We start from the raw sequence: 21,376 nt of genomic DNA, 5'->3' as shown, positions 1-21,376 counted from the left end.
TTGCCGATCTCCTTTGATTCCCCCTCCCCTTTAAAGTTACAGACTAAATGAAATCAGATGCCAACATTTGTACAGATGGGGAAAAGGAACAGATCCTTAATGGACATAGCATGGCACCTGGACTGGATTACGTGTCTTCGGAAAGTGTGTATTTTGTTAAACACTTTTGAACAATGTATTTTAAAAGGCCTATTATATTTCTTCTTGCAGGTTACAGGGCTATAGTTTTCTGGACATGTGCATCAGGCGTCAAGCCTGGCCTTTAGAGATGTGGGCAGTGTGTTAGCCAAGGTCAGCTTCCTCATAATCCAAATTTTGCTTGCGTATTCACTGGCTTGTCAAGCTAAGTGATAACTTTCTTTTTACCTTTCTTGGCACTCTGGAGAAGGGAGGAAACGTGTAATCAAGCACCCTTCTACCTATACTGGACTCTGGGCTTACCCAACAGGCTGATGTCATCATTAGCGTACTGTTGAGATGGCAGTGCTGTTAGGGTACTACTTTGTACTGGGTCGGTGATGGAAACTCTGACTTCTCTGTTGGTCAGCAGTGTCAAGCACGATGAAGTAAAAGAAGGGCCAACTGTACCATTAGCCAAAGCTGTCTTAGGTAGCAGTTTTGGACAAAGACCTTTGGGTAGTGTGGGTGGCATATTAAATAAATAAATAAACAAACAAACAAACAAACAAATAAATAAATAAATGGCAGCACATTATTAGTTATTTTGCTGTAACTGGATTTTTCCCCACTGCTATGCATAGGGAAAGATGCTTGTGGGATTTTCTGTCTCATTTGCCAGAACAACTTGGCTTGTTTTCATTACAGTCAGTCGTGCCTCGCTTTATGATTGCCCCGCATTACGACGAAACCGTATTATGATGATCTTTCTGTGATCGCAATTGCGATCGCCAAACGATGGTCTAAATGGGGTTTTTTCGCTTTGCAATGATCAGTTCCCTGCTTCGGGAACTGATTCTTCACAAAACGATGATTTTAAAACAGCTGATTGGTGGTTTCAAAATGGCCGCAGGGTAAACAAAATGGCTCCCTGCTTTTTTTTTTTTTTTTTTTGGACTTATATACCACCCCATAGCACTACAAGCACTCCGGGCGGTTTACAATGTAATTATACAGGCTACACATTGCGCCCCCAGCAAGCTGGGTACTCATTTTACCGACCTCGGAAGGATGGAAGGCTGAGTCAACCTTGAGCCGGCTACCTGGGATTTGAACCCCAGGTCGTGAGCACAGTTTTAGCTGCAGTACAGCGTTTTAACCACTGCGCCACGAGGAATCTGGGACAGATTCCTCGCAAGACAGGCAGCGAAAATGGCTGCCCTATGGAGAATCTTCGCTGGACAGTGAGTTTTGACCCCATTGGAACGCATTTAAGGTGTTTCAATGCGTTTCAATGGGTTGTGTGTGTGGTTTTTTTTTTTTTTTTTTTTTTTTTTTTTTTTTTTGCTTTACGATGTTTTTGCTTAACGGCGATTTTCCTGGAATGGATTATTGTCATTAAACAAGGCACCACTGTACTATATACTTTGACATGAATGACCTCAGGCCATGGCTTGGAGTGATCCTGTGGGAGATCAAATGCTTTACCTGTGGCTTTCCTATATTGGTTTCTGTGAAAGGGAGCCTGCTGTTTTCTCTAAGAGTAGTGGTTCCCAGCCTTGGGTCCCAAAATGTTCATGGACTACAACTCCCAGAAGCCGTCAGCACTATCTGGACTGGCCAGGATTTCTGAAAGTTGTAGTTCAATAACATCTGGGGATCCAATGTTGGGAACCATTGTTCTAGAATCTAGAGGAAAACATATAGTACTGTACAGTAGGTTTATTTACCTGTGTGCCATCACTACGATGCAAACGTTTGAATTAGCCCTTCACTCCAACTTGTGACATTGGATAGTACTCGTATGTCAGTAAAGTTAGTACGTATCTTTTCCCCCCAGGCATATTATTCCCTGTAGTCTGTGATTTAGCATTTCAGATGAGAATGAGAATATATATATATCACAGAATCATGTCTAAGATGATGGAACTTCCTTTAAAATGAAAATCTCACAATCTTGCCCCACCCTTTGGGATTTTATTCATGCCTCCTGGAAAGCATCTTCGACCCAATTTGGCATCCAGTCATATCAGTGGTTTTCCTTAAGGTGATCATACTTTGAACTAAATGTACATAATTTATTATAGTCTGACATTGTTTTCATGGCAGTAGGTCCAAGTGGAGCTTTCAACAGAGTGTAGCAGAGTGGAAGTCATGCTGTTGTGGGGCCCAAAAACTAAGTGGGTCCAGAAGACTCCATTTTGCTTCCCCTGTACTTAGCTTCCCATTCCCCACCCCAGCACCCTGTGGCCATGGAACTTCTTTGTAAGGTCTGTTCTGTGAGAACGGAGCTATCCACTTGCGTGTGTGGTTTCTCTGAAAATTTTCTATATCTTTTCAAACTTCAGCATCCTTCCAAACAGACTTCAGTGTCATTCCTGTTTCCAAACAAGTCTGCATTGGCTAGTCTTATTGGCATTCACTGGCTCAGTTTACTGTTTGAAATAATGATCAATTGATACCTTAAAAATATGTTTGATTCCACTTGTTTTTTTTCTCCCAGAGTAGCAAATATCATGGCAGACTTGGAACAAATTTTCCTGTTTCATTGCCTGTGGTTCATTTGGCCGCAATGCTTCTGTTAGGACTATGTGGAGTTGCAGAGGCATTTTAAAAAAAAACAGACAAACGATGCAGTCTAAGCCATGATTATGTTTGCTGGATTGATGGAATTCATATTTTGATTTTTAGTTGATATTATAGCAATGATTTATTTATTTATTCAAAATACTGGTAGGTATGGAGCTTTGCAATTGTTCTATGATCAAGTCCATGTGATTGCTATGGATTAAACCATGGTTTCAGTGGATGAACTATTTTGTACTTGGAACTTCCAAACAAATTGGCAGATACGTGTAATCATTCTTCAAGAGAATTGTCTTCCTGTGCATTTGACCATGTTGGCTACTTCCCATTTATAAACTTGGCACAGTTGCCTGTTTCCTAACATGGCTAACATCACGGCAAGGTGTGAGACTAATTTTCAAGATGCATTTATACATTTCTTGCCAGTTTTTAAAAAATTCTCCTAGTGAAGTCTAAGTTAAGGATTGTGTGTGTGTGTGTGTGTGTGTGTGTGTGTGTGTGTGTGTGTGTGTGTGTGTGTGTGTGTGTGTGCGCGCGCGTGTGTGTGTGTGCGTGCGTGCACGCACACACAAACACACATTCCTGAATGTGTATATTCTACAAACCGAGCCAAGATGTGTCTGTTCTTAACATTTGCTAATAATTTGTTTAGTAAACTAAAAGAAAGCAAGTTGGAAAATGAAACTTACTTTTTTGGTAAGGTTTGTGGAAATTCTTCAGTTCATGGATTTTCTTAGTTGTTCACTTGTGCTTCAGGTTGCTCTAGTGCTGACTGACACTCGACTATAGATATGTTTAGTCTAGTGTGCTAAAATCCTGCACCATAAAACACAACGGATTGATTATGCCAGCTGACTTCACTTCAACTTGGTAATTTATTGATAGATTTTAAGAACTTTTAATGGTGATGTAGTAGCTTGTTGGATAGGGTGATGGGCATATACTGTATACGTATATATATATATACATACACATACAGTGGTGCCTTGCAAGACGATTTTAATTTGTTCCACAGAAATCGCTGTCTTGCAAAAACATTGTCTTGCGAAACCTAGTTCCCCATTAAAATACACTGAAATCTATTTAAGGTAAAGGTAAAGGTTCCCCTTGACAATTTTTGTCCAGTCGTGTTCGACTCTAGGGGGCGGTGCTCATCCCCGTTTCCAAGCCATAGAGCCAGCGTTTTGTCCGAAGACAATCTCCCGTGGTCACATGGCCAGTGCAACTTAGACACGGAATGCTGTTACCTTCCCACCGAGGTGGTCCCTATTAATCTACTCGCATTTGCATGCTTTCGAACCACTAGGTTGGTGGGAGCTGGGAGAAAGCAACGGGAGCTCACTCTGTCGCGTGGATTCGATCTTACGACTGCATGGTCTTCTGACCCTGCAGCACAGGCTTCTGTGGTTTAGCCCACAGCGCCACCACGTCCCTCGAAATCTATTTAATGCATTTCAATTGGGGGGAAAACCACTGTCTTGCAAAACACAGGTCCCCATATCATATTGGGGAAAAGCAATCCCTTCACCTGCACTGCCTTTAGAAATGCCTTTAGAATGGCCCTTGAAATTCCTACCCCATTCTTTCCCCTAAACCCCCAAGTCATGGTGACCCCCTGGCTGCACCTCCCACTCAGTACAGGGCTGCACAGCTCCAGTTCTGCGAGAGGCTAAGAGAGCTCCTCAGGGTTTTGGGGAGTGGGAGGTGCAGTCAGGGGGTCACCATGCCTTGGGGGTCAGGGGACAGAAGAGGATAGGAGTTGCAAGGGCCATTCCAACTCATACCTTGCAGGAGAAATACCATGTCATAAAAGTGGTTTTCCCAGGGGGAGGCTCATCCATTGCACTTTGGGGGTGCTGCTGATCCCCATGATTTCCCTAAATGTGGGCAACTCAATTGCATAATTTGTGTTAATGGGGGGAATGCCCTTATGATTTTCCTGATGTTTTTGCAATTTCTTTATCCTTTGGTTCCTGGCTATTTTCATCATTCTCTACCATTTAAATTTGCAGCCATAGCCCCATTGGCAATACTTTGCAAGATTTGTTCCCCCCATTGAAACACATTAATTACATAAGACCTACTTTTTTATCCCACAAAAGTGGGGGAGAAAGTGTATGCTGCTATTTTTCCAGGAGGCAGACCCTGGAAAGCCAGCAGCACACAGTTTCTCCCCCACTTTTTTGGGATAAAAAAGTAGGTCTTATGTAATTAATGTGTGTTCTAATGGGGGGGGGGGCTATCTTGCAAAACAGGGTTAAAAAAAATCTTGTGAGGCAAGGACCTAACCATCATCCAGTGAAAATTGCCCATAGGAACAATCGTTTTGCAAAGTGTAACATTAATTCCTCGTTTTGCGAGGTAATCATGTAGCGAGGCACCACTGTATTCAATTACAGTACTAGTGCTGTTGTCCCCTTTTAGGGACTTGCATGTCCAGTGTACTGGCTGGCTGGCTGACTTAGTGGTTTAGGTATCTGGCTGTACAGCTACAGGTTGGGAGCTGGCTTCTGCACTGTGCCTCCTGTGAGCAGAGCAATGGGCAAGCTGTACAGTCTCAGGGTAATTGCAGAAGAAGGAAATTGTAAACTGCTTATGAGTATTCACTATCTGGAAAGCCCTGAAAAAGGTCACCATCAGTATTACTGAATCAAAAGGCAAACAATGTGTGGCAATAGGAGGCCTGTGCATCTGAAATGAAATGAAGTAGAAGAAAGAATTAAAGCACAGGGTGAGTTAAGAGGTGGTGGGAATGTCAGACACTTTCCCCGGCCTCTGCTTTCCCTCCCTCATACTTTTTCATCTAATCATTAGTCTCTGGCCATCTTTCTTTTACTGGAAATAATGCTCTGGGCGAGGTAAAAAGTGGAAGAAAGATTGGAAGGCGGAAAAGTTCAGTTCTTGCTTTCTGCCCATCCTGCATTTTAAATTCTCCGCCACGTGCAACTCCAAAAGGAAGCTGCTTATGGCTTTTCCTCCCATCCCACTTTAGACTTAACACTATAGCATATTTTCCCTTAGCAGTTTCCCTAGTTTGAGCCTAGACAGCCTGCTGCCCTCAGGATATGGCGGAATTATGGCTTCCATTACCTTTAGTCAACATGGCCAATGACAAGACATGCTGGGAGTAGTAGTTCATTCCTGCATTGAGCAGGGGGCTGGGCTTGATGGCTTTATAGGGCCCTTGCAACTTCACTGTTCTATAATTGTTTGATTCTATGAATTGAGACTATAGCTCCCAGAATTCCCCACCAAGCAAGGATTCCTGGGGCTTGCAGTCCAAAAAAATGTAAATTCATCAAGCTCTGGATTGTGGGCAAGTTTTTGTTGTTGTTTCTTTTCCTGGCCTGTGGCTGTTATCTGAAGTTATATGCATCAGATTTTCTTCAGGCATTTACAGATGCATGTTAGTCTGTATATCAGAATGTTAACAAAGGTGCTTGATATATAGAAAACATCAGCTTGCTCGATTTAGGGATTTACTGGAGAAAATACCTTTATTTTACAAGGAGAGAAACCAAGCAACATTTTGCATTTCATGTTCACTATAGCAAATGATATTTTGTTACCATTTCTTAAAATACCTTACATTTGGAATCATTATTTCTACCTTCGGGGATTGGGGGGGGGGGCTTTTCCCCCTGAAGATTAATGTTTATTTGTATTCGAAGCTTTATAGCTGTTGATAAACTCTTATACCACTTACTCCATAATTTTGCTGTTCTGTGTTTGGCCTCTTTATTTTTATTCATTTGTTTTTATTTATAGGTTGCCTTTCACCTGATAAGGGGAGTCAAGGCGGCTCACAATATTAAAAAGAATAGAATTAAAACAATAGTGCATTAAATATTTTTTTAAAATTAAACAATATACTGATTAAAATACAGTTGAATAATTACAAGCAAGTAGACATTAAAAACTATCTTAATTTTAAAAAGACCTAGAAGGATCACAGGAATCAGAGGTACCCGTGGTTGGTCTGTGTTTTAGTTCTGTTTTTAGGTGTCAGAATTTTCAGTAATGGATGCTCAAAAACAGCTTTATATTAAAAACCAGGTGTGTGAAACTAAGCAACTTTCTTTTGTTCTCACCACTGTTTTTCTCTCTTTTTCAGGCATAGATGTTCTTTATCATTTAGGCCTAAGTGGGGCCCCCCTACATCCCCCATCAACAGGGACTACAATGCCCTTATCACGTACTTCGTTACCTCAAGGGGTTCACCTAAGTGCCTCAGGAGTTGTTTTGTCTGCAGCGGCTGCCATTGAGGTTCCCATTCCTCCAGTGATAGCATCAAGTTTGGGTACCCAGTTCACTATAGTGATAAGCCTACGCTCTTATAATGTGAACAACGCCTTTCTTTTCAGTATTAGGAATAAAAATAGATTGCAGTTCGGTGTACAGTTGCTGCCAAGGAAGATAATGGTCCACACTGGAGGAAAGCAGTCTGTATATTTTGATTACAGTATTCATGATGAGCAGTGGCATTCGTTTGCTGTCAGTGTTACTGAAAAAGCAGTGTCTCTGTACATTCAGTGTGGAAAGAAGCATTTCAGCAGAGAGATTCTTTCTAAACGACCAGAGTTTGATCCTCATAGTTTGTTTACCTTAGGAAGAATGAATTCCCATTCAATCAACTTTGAAGGAATAATATGCCAGCTGGATATTATCCCTTCTGCACAAGCTTTAGCAAACTATTGTAAATATGTGAAACAACAATGTCGCCAAGCTGACACATACCGATCTCAACTTACCACTCCAGACACATGGCTTGGGGTGCCCCCAACAAAACAGGTGGATGAAGAAACCCAACCAAATCACCTGCCAAAGAGAGATGCTTCAAGTCCTTATCACAACACTTCCTCATCAATGCATATACTTCCAGAATTCCTAGAGAAAGCTTCTTCTTCAACATCTCCTTTCTTAAAGATTATTACTGCACTGGAAATTATACCTGAACCAAGTAACAATCAAATCGTGAATATCTCAAAAATTCACCAGCATGATAACAGTAAAAAGAAAGGTGGTTTCCAGATCTTCACACGATTGCCCCTAAACCTTACAGACAATACCACAGAAGATGCGAAAATGTATCCTGATCTTCTCTTTTCCATAAAACAGACTAAAACAAAAAGTATTATAAGAAACACAACAAAGCAGTATTCTTATGAACCGATGGAGATGCTGCAAATTTTAAACACAACATTATACAAGGCTCCTGATACCGTGCTTTCAAATAACCAGCTTGGTTCACGGGATGACCATACATTTCCAATTGATGAGACTTATAATGCAGAAAGCAGCTATGAACTTGGTATTGATGGTTATGATTACGACTATGAAGAATTGGAGAGAATGCTTGAAATGGAGAATCTGAAAGGGCCTAAAGGGGATACAGGACAGCCAGTAAGTTGTCTGTTTTTCTCAGTAGAAAGCAACCGTATCTATCAGTAATGGGTTTTATAATTATTCTTTAGGGATGTGTTATTGTAGGAATTTCCTGTGGTTTCACTTTTGTGGTGTTAGAACTATGAGAAATAACCTTGAACTTTTGGTTCCTGAAAGAAGTTAGGTATGCTGTTATGGATCAAATTTCTCTTAGTTTTTCTGGAGGCAAGTATGCAGAGACAGAAACTGGCTGAGGGCCACGGGAAGGGAGGTTTTCTCATTTGGGAAGTACTGTACCACTTTTTGAATCAAAGTTTGGAAAGTTACCTTTTAGAAGTAGCTAAAGCAACTTAGATTTATACCATAAAAAGAATGAAGTTATCCCTCATTTAGTTGCAGTTATAATATAGCCTGGTTATGCTTTGGCCATTTCAAAAAAGGAATTAAGTGCCAGTGACTTTTCTTTTTAAGCTCTGGTCTGAATTACTCTCAGTCCCTTATTTCTAAAGCCTAGTTCTGAGAGATGATAGACGTCTGCATCCAAAGTGCAATATAACACATGGCTGAATACTCCTCTAGCTACCCATGTGCATTCTTCCTTGCATGCAGTTTTCTGTACAGAGAAAATTAAAATTTCTGGAAGAAGATAATGGTAGAATTTTGAAGTGATCCAGATAAGTGATCAGCGTCATTCTTTATTGTATACAAAATAATAACTTCTGTCTAAGCCAGGGGTATAGAAGGCACAGCCCGTAGACCTAAACTGGCCTGTGGACATTCCCTAGTCCACTGGTTCTTAACCTTCGGTTACTCAGGAGTTTTGGACTGCAACTCCCAGAAGCCTTCACCACCAGCTGTCCTGACTGGGATTTCTGGGAGTTGCAGTTCAAAAGCATCCGAGTAACAAAGGTTAAGAACCACTGCCCTAGTTGACTACTTATGTTACTGAATAAACCTCTCCTTTTTCTAAACCTGACCTTCTGGAAGCTAGCAGGAAGAGGGATCTTTGGTCTCTGACTGGAGATAAATGCAGGGGTTGACATATAAAAAATGGGGTAAGAATTAGTGCAGTGTATCTTAATATTTTTTAATGTTCAACATGGTTGACACAAGAAGGATCTTGCAATAAGAAGTGGTTGACACATTATCCTCTGAACGGGCAACCATCTGGAGTGAAGTTCCCTGTTCTTACAATGGCCTCTTTTTTTGTCACAAGCATAAAAGAGGGGAAGCACTAAAGAAAAGCAGTGAATTAGGAAAGGAAACAATTATTTCTGATATATATATATATAGATAGATAAACTTCCCTTCATCCAGTTAACCATCGATAGAGGGAAATTTACAAAACTTTTAAGATGGGAAACTATAGAAGAATTGTTACTAAAGCTATTTCCAGCAACATCAGGGAAGCATAAAGGTATTACATTGTAACGGTGTGTAAGTTTAAAATCAGATATAGAGTGTGCTGACATGAAAACATAGAAAATATGCTGCTATAAAATCTTTCAAAGGCCAAAGTTAGGAGTGGAAAAACGAGAAGGAAAAAAATCTTTCATGTGTCTCTTACACATACAGTGCTGGAAACATCTCTTTACTCTTACTTTGTCCCAAGGAAAGAAAATAGTGAGTGAACCAGTTTCCTCAGTTTCTTTGGCGCAGGAAAATGGAGTTCTCTTGTAAGAGTGAACTTAGAGTAGTAGCGGTTGGCAGTCAAAAAGTCTCTGCTGGAAGTGGACGTAAGAAGAGAGTTGGAACAGGTTACTGGAACATTACTGCTTTACTTTCCCTGTAGTCTGTGTCAGGGTTTGAAGCCATCCCAGGCATTGGGAAACGTCCATACATATGATTCCTCACTGCTGGATAGCTGCAACGGAGGCGTAGGTAGATTTGCAAACTTCAGGAATTTTCCGGATATATTGTGCAATATAACCTTGTGGATAAATCAGTTATTAGCTTGCCATATGTTGAAAGTAGCCTGCAGAGAGGCTGTTAGTTTCCATTTGTTTGCCACAAAGCAGGGGGGAACTCCTCTTCAGCCAACATGAGTATGCCAGTTATTATCCTTCAGGTTAGCCATCTCTTTCTCTTATCCAGATGGAATCCCTTTGTAGTCCGTGGGTGAGTTGTGAATGAAAGGCAGTTTTATAATACACAGGTGCAATTTACTTACTTTTGAGCCACATGTGGGAAGTCCACATTGTTTGATTTCAGTATAATTTCTAACAGGTTTACTTCTATGCGCTACAGACTGTGTTGGTTGTATTTCATTTTAGATTGCTGGGGAAAAGCTGGACGTTTGCTGAATTTTGTTTACAGTATTTACGTGGGTGTGCATGCATCTTTATTACTGACAGCATCTGATAAAAGTTGGAGCGTAGCTCAGGAAAGCTTACGCCACTATAAAGTTGATAGCATTTCAGGTGCTATCTTTTGTTATTTTTGTCTATTTCTGTTTTACACAGATACAGCTAAAACCTCACTGTTATATAACAGCAGTGTCACTCTATAACCTGATTTTCTTTTCTGCGTATTAAGGTCATATTAAGGAACATACCCTGTAATGTGTGATACAAGATATATATGTTGATGTTGTTGGTTATATAACATGTGTGACCTACATCAGGGGTGAGCAGTGTCCAGGCTAACCCTAGAAATTGAAGGTGTGCATCTGCTCTGGCACCCCATCCCCCAAATTTTTCTGGTAAAAATAATTATTTTTACTGGGAAAGCATCCTTACACCCTCTAGTGGCTGTAAAGAGCAATTTAACTTTTTTTTGCCTGCTCCTGATTTTTTCTGAACATCTGCCACTTTTAAACAAATGCTTCACCATCTGAAAAGAACTGGGGGGGGGGTACATGACAATTTTTTCACTGTGTCCCTCAGGTAGAGGAAAGGAGTCTTAATAGTAATTTATAAATATTTTGGGGTGTGTGGAATATATGGGGGGGCATGGGATGCCAGGGCACAGTCGGGCCCCTATGGACTGTACTTTGCTCAGCTCTGATCTGTACTGTTTTTTTTCTAACTGCATTCACATGTCTCAACAAGCCCTGCTTTGTTTGTTTTTGAAACCTTTCTTCTTCTGGTTTGAATACTTGCATCTAGTAAGGTGTGGTTTATTAACCTGCCACAAATCACAGTTTGAGACCATGTTTTGTTGTTAACATATGAACTCTGCCTTGTTTAAACATGGCACATTTGGATGTCAGAACCTGCAGCAGTGGTCTGGCTTTCCCCCCTGAACTACCTGCAGTGAAATGGTAACTGACAATAGAAATTACCAAGTTTATTTGGTTGTCTGCTATGTAATTCAGGATTTGAGCAACAGATGAATGGTTAACACAAACTATTGGAATATTCCTTTTTCTTTTTGGAGTACAGCTGTGACTGATATATACATGCGGATGGAATCCCCCGCCAAAAAAGAGAAGCAGAAAACAAAAAAAGAAAAAAATATCTCAGTGTTTACAGGATCATCTGATCTGTATTTGCATCAACATTGCTTTATAGGCAAAACCATGATGGTTTGAGCTTAGAAGTTTGGTGCGTAGCACAAGTTCCTAGAAATGTGCAAAATGTCAGCCCTGTAAAAAGGTGGCATCTAAAAAACTGATACACATAAAAATGTGTTCTGTATTTCAAAATTTAAAATATGTTTCTGACTCTGAAGGATGATGGATGACAACATCACTAGACCTTCTTTTTCAAATACTGGAAGTCCTGTGACAGCTTCACCAGCCACAGGATATCATGTAATGTGAGCAGAGTATTATTAACTGACAATAAGCAGATTATGAATGGTTTTTTTGTAAAAAACCTGGAGACAGCTTGATTTAAAAAAATTAAAAGATCCTATGTTTGATTCTAGAAATTGTGGCTGACTACTGGGTAACTTACAATTTTTTTATTGTTTGGCAGCCTTGCTAAATGGAGTCACAAATGTTGCCTGCGTCCAGTCATTGGAGCCGAAAGAGGGTTGGGAGTAGGAGAGAACAAAACTGAGGGAGAGAAACTTATTTTAAAACTTACTTGCTTGATTTCCTGATAAAGAGAAAGGAATATGGTGTTAATTATACAAATGCAGTATATATGCATATTTTATTATGTAAATAGAAGTGGGAGCAGCTTCAGTAGACTGAAGAATTTAGAAAAGTTAACATTTTTTGGACTACAACTACTACTTATAATCCCCCAGTCGCTATTGTCACATGCTGACTGGGGGGTTCAGAAATGGCAGTTCGGAGAAGTAGCTCTTCCAAACTTTGCTCGTGGCTAGAGATGGGCACGAACCGAACTACGAACCAGGAAAAAAAAACCCTACAAACTGGGCTGGTTTGTGGTTCAGTTTGCAACCTACTTTAGGGACCCCCTTTTGCCGAAATGAAACAAAGCACTGAACTTTTTTCCCCTCAATGGTTCATTTTGTTTTGGCAAAACGTACCTACTACCCAACATATAAGTGGGTACATGAGCAGAGACAGCAGGCCGTCTCCTTGAAGCCAGGCCTGATGTCTCTGTGCATGCGTCTGCCTATCAGTTGAGCAGCGGGTGCATGCGCAGAAGCAGTGGGCCTGGCTTCTGGGAAAGGAGCCAAGCCTGCTGCCTCTAAGGATGGCGGCAACAGCAGGACCAGAAAGGGAGGTGATAGGGGCAGTGGAAATGGGTGGGGAGGTAGCGGATGGCAGGAGCAAGTAGTTCCCCCCCCCCACAGGCACGAACCGGAAAATGAACTGTGAACCAGTTCATTTTTCTGGGGGGGGGGGTCATGGCCCAATTTGTGATTTTTCCATTTTGTGCCCATCTCTATTCAGGGCTGTGGGGCACTGGAAGCTTCTCTTGAAATGCAAATAGCAGTTTGGAGAGGATAGTTTTGTTGTTGATGATGCAACCTTCCATGAGAGAAGAAGTTAAACATCTTCTTTCTTCCTACAGGCTGCTCAGGGTTCTTCAAAAGACTTTGTAAATCTCAGGTGTGACTCGTACCACAGGCAAATGAACATGTGCCAATTTACAAGTTTAGATTAAATTACTGTCATACATTTAAAAGCTGCTTTTCCCAAGCTATGCATGAATACACAAGGGACTTCAGAATGTGTCTGATGTTGATGATGATTGTTATTATGTTATTGTTTATTTGTCTGTTATTAATTTTTCTTTAGAGCTTGGAAAAGTTCATTTTTGAACCCTCATTCCCAGAATCTCCCAGCTGGCATGGGGGAGTCCAGTAGTAACTTTTCTAACATCAGATTCAATATAATTAAATTCAGATGGTAATTATTTTAAAGCATGGGATGGTGTTTTAAATATATATAAAAAAGAGATTGAGTGCATTTTCCCCCATGTGTGGGCAGGTTACTCAGGAATTCCAGAGGCCTTTCTCACAACAGAAATGTTTTGAGGTGGATTGTTTGTAAATATAACACTCTTGTTTGGGATATGCTACACATTTGCTAAGTCTCCGGACTGGAATTCTGTGTGGTGGTGTTCTTGCAGGGATGCTGAGAAAGTGTGATTAGAGAAGTTTGAACACAAAGAAACAAACAGAGAAATCAGATGCCCTCCTGAAATTTACTGTACATGGTGGTGCTACATGACTGTTGATGGCCAAAAAGGGCTTTCTGCCTTCATAACATTTCACTGCAGTACTGAGCTGAAACCCAAGCACAGCTAATTCGATTCACTCTACTCTTAATCTGTTCGCATCTTCACCAGAGTCTGCAAAGTAATTTTTGCCGGAGCCCTACTGCTCAGGTAGCCATTTGGGGGAGTATTCAAAATGGCTTCATAGAAAAGATAACTATAGACTGTATTTTACCCTACTTCAAACTGGTACCCTCCAAATGTGTTACACTACAACTCCTTATGTCAGATTGGTGCCCAATTGTAGAATAAAGCATTGGACTTTCTGAGGAAAAACAAAATGATAAGAAGTTTGTTATATCATTGCTTAGTTTAATGTTCACACAACTTAATGTTTGACTGACGTTCACCTTAACCATTTTTTTGTCTTTCCCTTTTTAGGGACCCCCAGGTCCTCCAGGATTACCTGGTCTGCCAGGGAAGAGAGGCCCAAGAGTGAGTAAAGGATTCATGTGCTGAGTGCTAAAATGTCAGTTGTTAAAGATCAATAGAGCAGTATATATCTGACTATGCATATGTGGTCACAGCAAATCTAATCCAGAGGGCATTGTTGTTCATTATTGTTATATGACAGATGCTCTGAGAAATGAGTAAAGCAGCGCATTTTGATTGCACTTCCACTAAATGCAGTGTTTGTATTGTTGTATCAACAGAAAACATGCAACGTGATGATCTGCTGCTACACACTAATCCTCCAGTTTTAGTCCTCTTGTCATTTGTGACTCTGAAGCATAAAGGTCATGTTCCTTTGGTTGCTGGAATGAGGGGGAGTGGGCTCTCTGGCATGCTGCATTCCAGAATTAGAAGTAGAAAACCACAAGGAAGGAGTTATCCACAGCAGGAAAGGTGGAAACCTGTCCTAGGAATCAGTAATACTTTTCTAGCAGCTAAAAGCAGTCATTATTTATTTAAGAAATATCTAACACTACCCCAAACTAACCAGATTTCCACTGAAGTTCCTGTTTGACCGGTTTATTACAACGCAACATACAGTATCATTTTTGTCTTTGAGAGTTTTGAATATTTGGACAAACACTGTCACTGCAATACTAACTAACCAAAAGACATACCAGCTGTAGGGAGTTTGAAATTGGCAGAAGCTTCTTTTGCCAGCAGAAATACTCCTGTTCTTATAGAGCCACCTTTTGCTGGTTGATTTCCAGCTGGGGCATCTGCCAGTAGAAATGTTCTGGGAAAACAAGAAGACAGGAGTGTTGATATGAAGGATACGTTCATGGAAATACATTTGTTCTTTTTAACTACTGGTGAGTTTTTTGGATGGATTGCTGCCTTGTCGTGGCGAAGGGGCTTGAGTAACTCAGAGAAGCTATGGGCTATGCCGTGCAGGGACACCCAAGACGGACAGGACATAGTGGAGAGTTCCGACTAAACGCAATCCACCTGGAGTAGGAAATGGCAAGCCACTCCAGTATCTTTGCCAAGAACGCCCCATGATCAGAAACAAAAGGCTAAAAGATATGACGCTGGAAGATGGGCCCCTCAGGTCGGAAGGCGTCCAACATGCTACTGAGGAAGAGTGGAGGACAAGTACAAGTAGCTCCAGAGCTAATGAAGTGGTTGGGCCAAAGCCGAAAGGACGCTCAGCTGTGGACGTGCCTGGAAGTGAAAGGAAAGTCCAATGCTGTAAAGAAAAATACTGCATAGGAACCTGGAATGTAAGATCTATGAACCTTGGGAAGCTGGAGGTGGTCAAACAGGAGATGGCAAGAATAAACATCGACATCCTGGGCATCAGTGAACTAAAATGGACAGGAATGGGCGAATTCAGCTCAGATGATTATCATATCTACTACTGTGGGCAAGAATCCCGTAGAAGGAATGGAGTAGCCCTCATAGTCAACAAAAGAGTGGGAAAAGCTGTAATGGGATACAATCTCAAAAATGATAGAATGATGTCAATACGAATCCAAGGCAGACCATTCAACATCACAATAATCCAAGTTTATGCACCAACCAGCATTGCTGAGGAGACTGAAATTGAACAATTCTATGAAGATTTACAACACCTTCTAGAAGTGACACCAAAGAAAGATGTTCTTCTCATTCTAGGGGACTGGAATGCTAAAGTAGGGAGCCAAGAGATAAAAGGAACAACAGGGAAGTTTGGCCTTGGAGTTCAGAACGAAGCAGGACAAAGGCTAATAGAGTTTTGTCAAGAGAATAAGCTGGTCATCACAAACACTCTTTTCCAACAACACAAGAGGCGACTCTATACATGGAAATCACCAGATGGGCAATATCGAAATCAGATTGATTATATTCTCTGCAGCCAAAGATGGAGAAGCTCTATACAGTCAGCAAAAACAAGACCTGGAGCTGACTGCGGTTCTGATCATCAGCTTCTCATAGCAAAATTCAAGCTTAGACTGAAGAGAGTAGGAAAAACCACCGGGCCACTCAGGTATAATCTAAACCAAATCCCTTATGAATACACAGTGGAAGTAAAGAACAGATTTAAGGAACTAGATTTGGTGGACAGAGTGCCTGAAGAACTTTGGATAGAGGCTCGTAACATTGTCCAGGAGGCAGCAACGAAAACCATCCCAAAGAAAAGGAAATGCAAGAAAGCAAAGTGGCTGTCCAACGAGGCCTTAGAAATAGCAGAGAGGAGAAGGGAAGCAAAATGCAAGGGAGATAGAGAAAGTTACAGAAAATTGAATGCAGACTTCCAAAGAATAGCAAGGAGAGACAAGAGGGCCTTCTTAAATGAACAATGCAAAGAAATAGAGGAAGATAACAGAAAAGGAAAGACCAGAGATCTGTTCAGGAAAATTGGAGATATTAGAGGAACATTTTGCGCAAAGATGAACATGATAAAAGACAAAAATGGGAGGGACCTAACAGAAGCAGAAGACGTCAAGAAGAGGTGGCAAGAATACACAGAGGAATTATATCAGAAAGATTTGGATATCCCGGACAACCCAGACAATGTAGTTGCTGACCTTGAGCCAGACATCCTGGAGAGCGAAGTCAAGTGGGCCTTAGAAAGCCTGGCTAACAACAAGGCCAGTGGAGGTGATGGCATTCCAGTTGAACTATTTAAAATCTTGAAAGATGATGCTGTTAAGGTGCTACATTCAATATGCCAGCAAGTTTGGAAAACTCAACAGTGGCCAGAGGATTGGAAAAGATCAGTCTACATCCCAATCCCAAAGAAAGGCAGTGCCAAAGAATGCTCCAACTACCGTACAATTGCACTCATTTCACACGCTAGCAAAGTTATGCTCAAAATCCTCCAAGGTAGGCTTCAGCAGTATGTGGACCGAGAACTCCCAGAAGTACAAGCTGGATTCCGAAGAGGCAGAGGAACTCGAGACCAAATTGCTAACTTGCGCTGGATTATGGAGAAAGCCAGAGAGTTCCAGAAAAATATCTACTTCTGCTTCATTGACTATGCGAAAGCCTTTGACTGTGTGGACCACAGCAAACTATGGCAAGTTCTTAAAGAAATGGGAGTGCCTGACCACCTTATCCATCTCCTGAGAAACCTATATGTGGGACAGGAAGCAACAGTTAGAACTGGTCATGGAACAACTGAGTGGTTCAAAATTGGGAAAGGAGTACGGCAAGGCTGTATATTGTCCCCCAGCTTATTTAACTTATATGCAGAATACATCATGCGGAAGGCTGGACTGGAAGAAACCGAAGCCGGAATTAAGATTGCCGGAAGAAATATCAACAACCTCCGATATGCAGATGATACCACTCTGATGGCAGAAAGTGAGGAGGAATTAAAGAACCTTGTAATGAGAGTGAAAGAGGAAAGTGCAAAAAACGGTCTGAAACTCAACATCAAAAAAACTAAGATCATGGCCACTGGTCCCATCACCTCCTGGGAAATAGAAGGGGAAGATATGGAGGCAGTGTCAAATTTTATCTTCCTGGGCTCCATGATCACTGCAGATGGAGACAGCAGCCCTGAAATTAAAAGACGCCTTCTTCTTGGGAGGAAAGCGATGACAAATCTTGACAGCATCTTGAAAAGCAGAGACATCACCTTGCCAACAAAAGTCCGAATAGTCAAAGCTATGGTTTTTCCTGTCGTGATGTATGGAAGTGAGAGCTGGACCATAAAGAAAGCAGACCGCCGAAGAATTGATGCCTTTGAATTGTGGTGCTGGAGGAGGCTCTTGAGAATCCCCTGGACTGCAAGGAGAACAAACCTATCAGTTCTAAAGGAAATCAACCCTGAGTGCTCACTGGAAGGACAGATCCTGAAGCTCAGGCTCCAGTACTTTGGCCATCTCATGAGAAGAAAAGAGTCATTGGAAAAAACCTTGATGTTAGGAAGGTGTGATGGCAAGAGGAGAAGGGGACGACCGAGGATGAGATGGCTGGACAGTGTCTGCGAAGCAACCAACATGAACCTGACACAACTCCGGGAGGCAGTAGAAGACAGGAGGGCCTGGCGTGCTCTGGTCCATGGGGTCACGAAGAGTCGGACACGACTAAACGACTAAACACACACACACGAGTTTTTTGCTGGAATAAAACCTACCGTATTTTTCGCTCCATAAGACGCACCGGACGTTAAGACGCACTTAATTTTTAAATACTGAAAATTAAAATAAAATAAAAATATATAAACAGAGCAAGTCCCACACTGGGACTGCCAAAAAACATCACCAAAACACAAAGCAACATAGAAACATACTCCCAGCCCAAATCTACCCTCCAAAACCCACCCAGAACATTTTTTAAAAAGTAAAAAGCAGCAACTAATTTTTAAATACCAAAAAATGAAGTAAAAATAAATAAACAGAGCAAGTCCCATGCTGGGACTGCAAAAAAATTACCAAAACACAAAGCAACATAGAAACATACTCCCAGCCCAAATCTACCCTCCAAAACCCACGCAGAACATTTTTTTTTAAAAAGTAAAAAGCAGCACCTTACCGGTCGAAAGCCTCCTGGAGGTCCTCAGAAGCCAGCGATGGTGGTGGTGGGGGACTCCCCACGGGGCCTACTGAGGCCTCCGGAGGCCTGGGAAGCCAGCAATGGTGGCTGGGAGAGGCCCCCATGGGGCCTGCTGAGGCCTCCGGAGGCCTGGGAAACCAGCGATGGTGGCTGGAGGAGGCCCCCACGGGGCCTGCTGACGCCTCTGGAGGCCTGGGAAACCAGCGATGGTGGCATGGAGGGGACAGTATTCGCTCCATAAGACGCATGCACTTTTCCCCCCAGTTTTTTTGGGAGAAAAAGTGCGTCTTATGGTGCAAAAATACGGTAAATCATGGTTGAGCATTGACTGCAAACCAGGAGGATGTGAAGCCAAATTTATTTTAACCAGCCTAAAGTTGGCTGAGTTACCATTTTCTCTTATTTTCTGTCTGCTACGCCTCCCCCCCTTCTCTCTTCCACCCTACTCAGAAGGCCATCAGGAAAGGATCAGATTGATCTCAGAGATTAGACTTGATAGTTTCCTTTGGAAAATCTGAAACTAGTCCAAGAGTCACAAGTCGCTCTGTTCTAGTGGCAGGCCTTAGGACAAAACATTATGTTACCCACAGACAGCTGCAGAACCTAGATCCAAAATATTATATAAACTCATTTAGAAAAAATTGCATGTATCCCCAGAGCATCTTTTCATTTCTCAGATGTAGCAGTCTCTACTGGCAAAGATAAAATAGCTAATTCTCTTTTGGGAAAGTGAGACCTGTACAACTAAATAAGGAAATGAGGGAATCCCACCATCCTGTCAATGCCATCAGCTCTCCTGAGAAACCAGGGCTTTCTCCAAGTCACTCTGCATACAGTGGTGCCTCGCATAACGTTTTTAATTGGTTCCAAAAAAAAAAACCTTATGCGAAAAAAACTTTATGCGAAACACCATTTCCCATAGAGATGCATTGGAAACCGGTTAATCCGTTCCAATAGGCACGGATTGCCGTCCTTAAGCGAAATACCCATAGGAAACATCGTTAAACGATACAATGTATCCTCCATTGGAATGTATTGTAGCTGACTCAATAGGTTTCAATGGCTTTGCGAAGTCAATTTTTGCAAAATTGTGTCATAAAAGGGTCAAAAATGGTTTTAAATGCTTGGATTAGCTTCTGCACCCTCTAAAACGGATGCAAAAGTTAATTTGGCTTTGATCTGACTTTTCGTTAATTAATGGTGAATTTTTTTCCCCCAACTTTTGACAGCTATCAAAATCTGACAGCTCCATTATTTCCTATGGGGGAAGAAAAAATTCACAAAAAATTAATGAAGACTCAGCAACTGTTCTAAATTCTTGGGTTCGTTAGAGGACCCCCTAAGTTGTGTGCAAACCTGATTTGGCTTTGATCTGAACTTTCGTTAATTTTTTGTAAATTGTTTTCTCCCCCATAGGAAAGCATGGAGCTGTCAGATTTTGACAGGTCCATTGGTTCCTATGGGCCAAAAAACAAAAATTCACAAAAAATTAACGAAACGTCAGATCAAAGCCAAATCAGGTTTGCACATGACTTAAGGGGTCCTCTAACGAATCCAAGCATTTAGAACCGTTTTGGACCCTTCTAAGACACTTTTTAAATTGAAAACAAAAAAAACGTTAAGCGAAGCAGGGGACCTAAAACCAAAAACGTTAAGCGAAGCATGGTCCCAAAAACGCTATGCGAAAATCGCCCATAGGGAAAAACGTTATACGAAGCACAATCTGACTCTGAAAAAATAAACGTTAAGCGAAAAAAACGTTAAACGAAGCAAACGTTAAGCGAGGCACCACTGTATTTAGAAATTTGTGGAAAGGCCTTTCCTTTCCCTGAATTATTCCCACCCCAGCTAGGTGTTGTCATGTAAGGAATCTGAAATATCAAGAAGTGGCATTAACATTTCCCCCCCTTCCCCCTTGCTTTCTATTCCTCTCCCTTGTCTTCGTTTTGTGGCTTTTTAGAGTTTAAGCTTAAGGGCATTGGCTTGTCTCCCCTCTGCCTTGCCCCCAATTGATAGGTGAACTATTTTGAGACTTCTTTCTCTGAAGATCAGGAAAGAAATGCCTTAAATCAGGGATGGGCAAAGTTAGCTTCTCCACATTTTATTGAACTATAGTTCCTACGATTCCTCACCACTGATAATGCTAGCTGGTCGGAGTTGCAGTCAAATAAGAGCAAACTGAAGGCTGCACTTTCCCTATTTCTGCTTGAAATAAATACATAATAATGTTAATAATTCCTCCCTGCTTCCACTAATTTTGTCCTGTAACCAGCTAGGATGCCAGTGCAAAGGCATCCTAATGTCCTAAAAAGTGTCTTACTTTATGGAGTTTCTAATGTGCACAACATTAAAGTTGCATGATGATTTCACACATCATGAGAATTGCCACTGGAGGGTCATATTCCTCCTCTTTGAACTGGAGATCTTTCTGTTTCCTCTTCTTACAACTGGATATCCCTGTAGACATGTAAATATTTCAGCGCTATGTGACTGAAACATTTAATATGCAGACAAGGCTCCCCATTGAGAATGACAAATCAAAAGTGAAATTAATTCATCACATGTTGGTTGGGACAAGCTCTGTTAGAATAAATTTATTTATTTATTTGTTTTCTCCTAAGGAAAATGTGTGTTTTTACAGCACCTTGTGTCTTGAGGCCTTCTATCAAAGAATTCCAAAGCTTCTGATAGTAGTTCACTGAATTCTT

At 41.4% G+C, this 21,376-nt stretch overlaps 1 protein-coding gene and 1 pseudogene across 2 annotated transcripts in view; both read left to right on the top strand.

Moving 5' to 3' along the window:
• COL24A1 (collagen type XXIV alpha 1 chain) overlaps positions 1-21,376 on the top strand; it is a 245,139-nt gene that overhangs the window by 21,593 nt on the left and 202,170 nt on the right. For both annotated transcript variants that reach the window (XM_020795023.3, XM_072997896.2), the window contains exons 3-4: positions 6,818-8,106; positions 14,112-14,165. In XM_020795023.3, the coding sequence (XP_020650682.3) occupies positions 6,818-8,106; positions 14,112-14,165 (1,343 nt within the window). The remainder of the gene's footprint in view (positions 1-6,817; positions 8,107-14,111; positions 14,166-21,376) is intronic.
• LOC140707152 (U1 spliceosomal RNA) lies at positions 4,480-4,634 on the top strand (annotated as a pseudogene).

This window comes from Pogona vitticeps, chromosome 4 (assembly GCF_051106095.1).
Source record: "Pogona vitticeps strain Pit_001003342236 chromosome 4, PviZW2.1, whole genome shotgun sequence".
Lineage (NCBI taxonomy): Eukaryota > Metazoa > Chordata > Lepidosauria > Squamata > Agamidae > Pogona > Pogona vitticeps.
The sequence above is the reverse complement of the archived record's forward strand: the minus strand, read 5'-3'. Positions and strand labels throughout refer to the sequence as shown.